This window comes from Sturnus vulgaris, chromosome 6, assembly GCF_052056855.1.
Source record: "Sturnus vulgaris isolate bStuVul1 chromosome 6, bStuVul1.hap1, whole genome shotgun sequence".
In the NCBI taxonomy this organism is placed as follows: Eukaryota; Metazoa; Chordata; class Aves; order Passeriformes; family Sturnidae; genus Sturnus; species Sturnus vulgaris.
The window spans coordinates 21,888,323-21,897,931 of record NC_142248.1 but is presented as its reverse complement, the minus strand read 5'-3'; the positions used below and the strand labels follow the sequence as shown (position 1 = coordinate 21,897,931).

At 32.3% G+C, this 9,609-nt stretch overlaps 1 protein-coding gene across 1 annotated transcript in view; it reads right to left on the bottom strand.

The window, feature by feature from the left end:
- Window positions 1–3,552: 3,552 nt before the first annotated feature.
- Window positions 3,553–9,609, bottom strand: part of ARHGAP5 (Rho GTPase activating protein 5) — a 42,003-nt gene continuing 35,946 nt past the window's right edge. Inside the window, exons 5-8 of the mRNA XM_014891130.2 lie at window positions 9,305–9,382; window positions 8,188–8,319; window positions 6,636–6,741; window positions 3,553–4,970 (exon numbers count right to left, since the gene is read on the bottom strand). Of these exons, the coding sequence (XP_014746616.2) occupies window positions 4,640–4,970; window positions 6,636–6,741; window positions 8,188–8,319; window positions 9,305–9,382 (647 nt within the window). The 3' untranslated portion in view covers window positions 3,553–4,639. The remainder of the gene's footprint in view (window positions 4,971–6,635; window positions 6,742–8,187; window positions 8,320–9,304; window positions 9,383–9,609) is intronic.

Here is a 9,609-nt window from a genome sequence, read left to right as displayed (position 1 = left end):
GAAGCACTGACATACAGTTGTTAGCTAGCCTCACTACAGGATTTCCTTTCCATCCTTTCTCAAACTCAAACAGTTTCTAAGTAGAAACAACAGTATTTTGTTATTATCACACTGTAAAACTGAAAAAGCCACAGATGCTGCACTGCAGACATTCCGTGAAATAATTTCATTTTCTATTTTCTAAATCACACCAAACAAAAATCAGTAATGGTCAAATTGTTACTAATCAAGTATACTAAACCCTGTTCCACAATATAAAAGCACTATGTTGTCAGCTGGGCATCAATGACACTCAGTTCAACAATAAAACTTCAGCTCTAAACACACATGCATTGTATTCTATAAGATGAGGAGCATATGGAAAACAGCTGTAAGATGCACCCACTACACACTTGGGAAAGAAATCATCATAAGGAAAGGCAGGAAGTGTTCAGTTCAGTAATGACAGATGAACTTCAACCCCTTCTGATTCCATGGAAACCATGAATTAGTTGAAGGACTGCATCTGACACAAGTGATCACTGATGTAACACTTTGGTTCTCTGGGAGTTACTCATCAGAAACTTGAGTCTGAACAGTGCATTGTATTTCAGTCAGATGTGGTAGTTGCTTTTTGATAAAGCAATATCAATAACTGAGATTTGCACACTGAATAAATTACATATAAGATGAATCCCATTTGAGATTAAAGTGCTCTAGTATCTGCATGTGTTACTATATATATATATATGTACGTGTATATATATAGTAAAACCTGAAGTGCTCAGATTTGAAGACCGTCAGGAAGGTTTTGCAGTTATTTCTGCACCAGCCATATGACTCAAGATGTTCTGAAAAAACTAAGCACAAACATTGCAAACATGAGAACTAAAACCAGTACTATTATCAAAGCTGTGTTTATCCCATATCATTAGAATTATGACCAATGATGCACAACTCTGATGACTCAAAGCTGACCTTAAAAGCCTCCAGTTTTTACTTCAGGTTTAAAAATTCCACAGGAAAAATAAATTTAAGAGACCCATGAGAGACAGCCTCCCACCCAAGAAAAATTTAAACACACACTGTACTCTAGCAAGATTTACTGCTAAATTTCATTTCTGTGGCTGTGAAAGATAGGGTGCTTTTGCCTTTAAAAATTTAGTAGGCAACTAAACTGAACATTATACACAGTAAGCATCTTAGTATTTTATTCGTTGCATCTTTTATACAGAATAAGCTTCACTGATATTTAATTCACTGCAGTATTCTCCTGATGTAGCCATAAAAGATTACATTATAAACAAAGAACAAAATTTTTACTTGAAATTTTTTAAATGTGTGCAATTTTTGCAGTTGACAAACAGCATCACAATTACTGAAAAAAAAATTAAAGCAGCACATAAACTATGGCCTGCTTTTTAATCTCCAATTGATAGTTTTTCTATGTTTATCATAAATATGGGAAGCTAAACTCCAGCAACTAAAAATAAACATACCTATAAATTCCTAGCAACCAGGATTCAAATAAAGGAGAAAACATAAAACAACAACAAAGTTTCTTTTCACTTAAGTTGACATCTGCGATCTATTTACACTATATGAGTTTAAATTCCACAGGATCATGAAGAGTAAGGACTTTTGAAATAACCTGACAAGCATTACATAAAATGGCACTTCTGTAACTCAGGTCTGGGATTTTAGAACTGCTAAAACAGTGAAAGACAATACACTGCAGTATGTCTATACTATGATAACATAAAAAAAGGAACTACTCCATAAAGTGTCATTGAGATGGCTCAATCAAAGTAATATACATTTGTATCTTTATCAAGATAGATATTATGGTAAAAATGCTCACATTAAAAAATATAGTTATTATCGTTTGAATTTTCATTAAAACTAGAAGGGTCTACATGAGCCAAAGTATGAGGAATTTGGATATAATAACATGCTTCCTCATTTTATGGCACTAATAAAAATAATAATAGAGAAAGCTCTATTAAAAATCTTTAATAACCACAGTTCAATTTCCTAGTATATTTAAAAATTTTACTATGTGGGTGCATGTGCATGCATGTCTGCATAAACACACAAATAAGATAAAAAAACCTCCAAGTGTATATATAACATGTACACACTTATCCACATTCCTGCATACAACACTTCCATAATGCAAAGAGTATGCAGGGACTCTTCCATGTGACAACCAGGCGCCACATGCCATGTCTTCTTATTTCTCTATGTTTGTCCAGTAAATGTAATAACCCTTTCATATTTGGCTGAATGGAAGTGCTAAGATTCTCAGAAATAATAGTGATTTAGCCATTTAGCCACCACATCATACACAAAGAAATGGTACTGCAAATACTGCTGATCAAAACATGAAAGTTCATCATGAAATGGAATGTAAATTATTCTAAAAATTATCCAAAGATTAGTTCAATATTATGGCAAAAAAACTTGGAATTTATAGAAAGTTTAAAACGTAATTCACATTACAAAGACTGGAGATACTTTATAGATGGAATTTTTAAATATGGATATGACTGGCATTTATTTTTAAGCTTACTTCTATTAGAAATAGACTTGTTTCCTGTACAGGTGATGTTTTGTCTATGCCATATACAGTAGAAAAATAAATTCTTTAGCAACCTAGAAATAGTTTATAAAACTCTTGAAGTTCCATTTTCTTCACTAAACATGCCAAGATTAGACTGAAAACCATAAATAAAAGCTATATAGACAACAGGTAAAGTAGAACAAGTTAGGAATACTACAATTTACAGGACAGACTTTATTGTACTATTAGTTCCTGTGTGCTTTGCAATAGGAATAGGGTTGACTTTTCTTTTTTTGTTTGTTTTCTTAAAAAAGATAATTACTTGCAAGAATATAACACAATATCAAGATAATTTATAATATACATGTACTTTAAACAGCAGCCAGGTTTATGGTATCTTAGTAATCTAGAATGATAATCCAAGTCATTAGAAGTACAATACCTAGGACATAAGTGGGAAAGGCAATTTTTATTTTGGGAAAATGGAGCAAATCAATCTCTTAATAAAAGCCTTAATTCTCAAAATCATCTATTTACTATAATACATACAAGACGATCTTAAATCTTGTTATAAGTGAAGATTACAACAGTGACCATCATAAAGCTTTTTTTTTTTAAACTACACAAAACATTCTAGCAGCTGAATGAGCCAAAACTTTCTTCTTTGCAGACCTAAAAAGGTACATTTTGAGCATGAAAGAAAAAAAGCTGCTATGAAAAGTCTCACAGGTAGTGTTTATCTATGGTCTCCCCTTTGCTACAATTTGTAACCTTCTAATTTTTTTTACCACTATCAAAATATTTAACCAAAAGATTTGTTTAAATTAAGCAGCATTCTTTTACAGCAAAATCGGTACCAATACAAAAGTAAAATAAATGAAAAAAAAGATAATTTAAAATTAAGGTGAAAAAAAAGAGTCATTTGAAATTTTAGTACAACATACCACAGGAAAAAAAAATATGAATACAAGTTTATGTGATTTTATATATACACACTCCAAAGAGGTTAATTGTCAGTACCCAAAGTATTTATTGCCATGTATTAGCAATGCATTTTTGTATATATTTAGAGGGTCACATAAAAATAGATTTAAAGAATAGATTAATTGAAGTCCTAGATTAAAACATTGTTTGGTTTAGAGAATTTTACTACAACAAAAGTCATGTTTATGTATGAAAAGTTATATAACCTTATATGAAAATGTCATGAACTATTTCCTAAACACTACATGTATTCCCAAGTGGGAAAAATTAAAATATCTAAAATATATTAGATTAAGTTTACAAGACCATCAATGATCTTTTAAACATGCAGCTGTTTACAGAATTAACAGTTTTACAAAATGTTTAGTTCGGTAATGGAACATAAAGAAATAAGTAGGCAACATCAAAATTTTTGTACAATATTTGAAACTCACTTTTACAACAAGCATGTCCTTGGTATTGTGCTGTAAGAAATAATAAGCAAGTTCACCCACCCTTAAACTGTCCACAGGTTTACTTAAAAGTAAAGATGGATGGTGAGGGATCGTAAAATTCTCAACAGTGCATTTTGCATTCTTCCATAAACCACCCTAAGCATAAAGTCACATAAGTAGCCAGGAGATTACAAAATAAACTATAGCTGGGCTTTAGTTGTTTACACAGAATGCTTGAATGTGAAGAAAATTGCCAAAAATAGCATGTTAAATAACAAAAACCAGCCATAAAGCAGGCTGTAAGCATTGAATGTTTCATAAATGTAATTTTTTTAAATCATTTAATTTCTATAGAAAAATTTTATTCACAATATATTGTGACAAATTGTCACAGGAATGATATAGTGATTGCAATAAGGTATCATGCAGCAGCAGCTTTGTACTTTATAGCTATTTTTGCTTTTAAAAATTAAACCTCTCCAGTCATGCTTATCACATAGTTTTTATCTGCAGCGTGTACAAATGAGGAACACAGTACGGGATATAACAAAAAGATGTCCAATCAGCCGGATGGGAATTATTTCTCATAAATATGAAGTACATTACTGTATCCTGAAACATGCATGTCTATAGCTTGTCTCTACTGTCCAGCGCCAGGCTGCCTGCAATCATCTGCTGTCTATATGATCCCAAGAGGGTCTGCTGGTAACTGTGACTGTATCAGCTGAGGCTGCAGCGGCGGCGGCAGCTGCAGGGGTACCATGGGCTCCACCATCTGCACTGGGTTGGAAGGCGGGGGCTGACAAGCCACTGGGTTTGGTGCTTCTACAATCTCCCCGTTGTAAAAGAAAAACTGACACTGTTGAATGAAGGTCTCTATAACTGATTGGTGGATTTTGGTGGTAGAAAGAAACTCTCTGTTTTCAAAATCAGGTCTCATCAAAGTAGGCCAGAAACAAATGGATAAGTTATCAGCAGTCATAAAGTTGGTCTTATATTGCTGACTAACCCTGAAATGAGAATGATAGGCACAGAGTGAATTAAAACCAGTAGCAATCAACTAGAAATATTCTCATAGTGCTCTTAACTGCAGACATTATTACTAAACAATCTCAAGATTTTTGCTCCTTTCATCCAGCGATCCATTAAAACAATTGTCCTTGAATATTTTATGTGATTATGCACAAGAAAATTTAGAAACCATGTCGTTTCCAGATTTGGATTGTTAACTAAAATAAATCTGATTAAGCTTGCAATCAAGAAAGAAATTCAACATTCCACCAGCATTTTGAACTGACAATAATAAACAAACTGAAACAGGTTTTTCACTTATCATCTAAATTCATTATTGCAATACTATTTCCAAACAAACAAAACAAACCTCCAAAGAATAACAAACCATCTTGTTATCAAATTTATCATCTACAAGTAAATACCTATTCAGAAAAAACAAAATTCTTTTCACAGCAATAGGTTAGAAAGACAGGGTATTTTGTTTTCTAAAATATTCTGCATTCTAAACTAACATCACAGTTTATATACACATATCATCAAATATATCAGTAATTTATATACACATAAAACCAAATTATATACACATAAAATCACAATTTTATCTAGAGGTAATTACTGAGAGATACAAGAAAAATCATGTGTTAATACATCTGGCAAACACCAAAGATATGCATTTAGCTGGGGACATGCATTTCCTATATTACAGTAGATTTTACAAAGGTAGCAGAGCTACAATTTCTGTAGAAATAGACAGAAAATAAAACTTCAGAAATTTGTCAGTTACAATTTTGATGATTAACAAGAGCAGCCCACAAGAATTTGTGACAGCTGGCTGTAGTCCATAGTTTCAAGAGCTGTGAAAGCCATAGTAAACACTAGAATTAACACTATAAGAAAATATCTCCACTCATTTACAATGCATGTATAATGGTAACGATAAAGCACAAAAAAATAGTGTGAAAGTATACAAATACTGCCTTGCAATCTGTTTTGAGTAAGTTTGGTCCAAAGGACATTTGGATACTATTTCTGAGTGGCAGTAAAATTCATAATCTCTTTGCTAAAAAAATTACATTTTCAATTCATTTACAGATCAAAGAATAAATATTAGCTACATTTTGCTTAGCATTATTAGTATGCCCACAATCATTAGACTAAATAAATGAAGCAGTGGGAACCTATGGCTAGAGGTGAGAAAAAAAAGAAAGGCATTGCACCTCTTCCCCAACAACAGCTCACAACCAGATTAAACAAAATGAACGATCAAATGCATTCCCTCCTGTGCTGCAACTTTACCTTTGTACTTTCTAAGAGTAAACAAAACCCTACCAAACTTGTATGTTGGTCTCCTACCAAACTTCGTCTAACTGCTTTAGAATCTTCTTATAAGTGCTCAGCAAATGCTCATTTACCTTCTTCTATGTTCACTCAAAATGAAAAATGGCATGCCTCTCTTGATCCTGCCCACTTGCTCCTTTGGCAATGATGCCAAATAAATATATGCCAATAATATGTGAGAAATAAATCTATAAAGTTTTATGAATCAACTGTAACTCCTAATTTCTTTTTCCACATTCTCAATTCTAGCAGATAATTCATTGTTAAAAACACAATCTTTTTGCAACTGTTAACAACTTAAACAAAATTGAAAAATACTAAACCTGTTTAGATGTGTTATTATGTATCTGAAGACATCATAGTTCACTGGGTGGAATTTCTTCACAATCTCTTTTAACTCGTGTAGCCGTTCTGTCTTATCCATGATTTCTATAGAAATAAGTGACATTTTCTGACACATCTGGAAAGACATACTGAATAAAGTGTTGCTAAGTCTTTTTCCTAGTATAATGGTACAGGTAAGATACCCACAGAGAAATATCAAATGAGAAAATATTTAATAAAATTCCTATTTCCATAGAGTAACTTTTTTATTATAGAGTTTGTCCTGGTTACTCTAAGCACACTAAGTACACTCACTGCAAGTTTAACTAAGCACAAAAACATTTTCTATGAATTTAAACAGAATTTATTTATCTGTGTTCAGCAAATAATTACTTGACTAGCACACTGTTGGCTTGTAGAATAACAATGTGACAGGGTCATTTCTTGTTAGAGTTCCCTCTGCTTGCAGAATGTTATGACAGGAAGACATTCACATGAGTTTAGAATATTCTTAAACTTCACTGTTATTCAAATAATAAACAAGTTAGGAATAGGGCTGGTGCAGCTATTTTAAATATGCTGCCTACAGAAGAACAGGGATTCTTCACAAACCCAAAAGACATTTTACATGCTTCAAACAGGAAATAACCAACACGTAGGAAAAGAATATGAAATAAAGTAACCATTTTATTTTAAAAAACTCAACAACTAATGCTGTGGGATCCATACATTCTGCAGAATATGCTTCGAATAAATGATGATTCATATCATAAAAAGGTATACAAGTTCCCCTCTATTACTTGGCTGCATTGCTAAAAAGAACTTTGATCTACCCTAGCATAATAGAAAAATGTTAAATACAGTCCAGTATATCCCAAATATAAATTTAAAGCAGTATTAATGGCATTTTAAAACAGTAATTACAATTATATTCTAAGCTATTTTATGTTTTGGCTGGAATTTAACTGTTATAATTTTAAGAAAATATAGAACCAAAGTAACTACATTAAACAAGCAATATGCCTGAAAAGAACAGCAGAAATACCATAAATAGATATTGACAGAAAATACAAAGTTTCTAATGGGCAATATAGCAAGTCCAGGCCCAAGCCTTAGGCTTACACTAGTGCTTCCATGTTTTGAAGAAAAAATACTTTGGAATACTGTACCATAATATCCCACAGATGTGTCTGATTTTTTAAGTCTACTTTCAATGTAAGAGCTCATGAATTCAAGGGATTTTTCCCATTAACAACTGCAAAGATGCTCCAAGAGCTTTCATCATTTTATCACTTAACAAAAAATGGAAAAAAGCAGATGCCTCCCAATTAAATTTTCTAGGAGAAGGAGAAATAAGCTACAAAGCCATTTTGAAAAATAAATGTATTACATTCAACTCATCCTAATTTTAAACAATATTAAAAAATACATGTGTCTAAGGAATTTTAAAAATGTTCAGTGCAGATAGTCCTTTCAACTTAAAATGAAGTAAAAATAGCAACAGAGGCAATGGAAATAAGACATATCAAGAAAAGGTTGTTTACTACTTACTTGATGTTTCCAACAACTCTTGATGCAAAGAGTAAGGAACTAATGGATCTGGTAGATCTGCAAAAAAAGCTTTCAGAGCTCCAGCCACTGCATTCACTGTTACTCCCATTGATTCTAGACTGATATTATGATCTGCAAAACAAAATTTTAAAAATAACAATATAAGTAAAACCTACTGTTATCATTCCCTATAATACTTTATGAAAACAAGAATTTATTCAAAACACTGAGAACTAAAAATTTTGCTAAATTATTATAAGGAAGGAAATAAGGAAGGAAAAGGTGAACCTATTGACAAGCTGCTATCACACCAACCTACAAAAAATCAAATATAAGAAAATCTGACAGTATTTCAAAATAGAAGAAGATCAGAAAAATAAAATTGTCTAATTCTCCATGAAGACTTGAATGATTTTGTATTTGTCATTAACAGGCTTCTGATGAATCAATTTTGCCCAGGAAGGAGTTATAAATTCTATTTCCCAAAATCCTGCTGAACAGCAAAGCAAGGCATTAAAAAAATAGCACATTTATTTTCTTTAACATCTAGGAGGTATTTTACTATTTTTCACAGGCTCAATTTCATTATTAACATCCAAGAGCTTTTAATAAATGTTTTCATTTTAAAGCATAAATACATCAAAGTGAACAGCCTAAACTACCGATCACATTTCATTATATTCTGCAATGACAAAGGCTGTGTTAGAAATTATCCAGACTTAATTGTTAATGTGTATTATTCAAGAGAGCTTTCACTGAAGTATCAAGAATTACAATTTGTGGGGCATAAGAAGCAGAAGTGAACGCCTTAATGCCTAGGACTGATGAACTGTTAACACAAGAAACAGCTAAGACTGCACTTAAACGCTTTCAAACCTTCAAATACCACCTAGATAATATTTTAACAGCACTTAAGCCAGCTGCAACAAGACTCCCCTCCTATCCTTGCAGTTTCACTGGTAATAACCTGGACTGTACCAATATAACCCATGAGAGCATTAAGGACACAGTGTTATGGAAGTTGGTTTGAAAGTGCAATCCTTTTATATTGCACTGTGATAAACCCACAGAGAATTCATGTACTGTTTTGGCTTTAAATAATAAAATCTCCGATTACCTTGATCAAATTGTTTTTGAATGTTGTCTTGATCTGTTTTATTCCCACTAACACGGTACAGGCCTTCAGTACATAATCCTTAGAAGAAGAGAAAAAATAAATATTAAAAAGCAAGTTTATATGCCATAAAGCAGAGCAGAACCAGTTATAGGTATTCAAAAGTAGGAACGCATTTCGTAAATGCCTAAAAAAGTTAACACATTAACCATTACAGCAATATAGGACTACCAAAACACAAAATGTCAGCTGTCTATTGACTACACCATTCCATTTAAAATGAATCAGAGGAAATAACACTGTAGGAT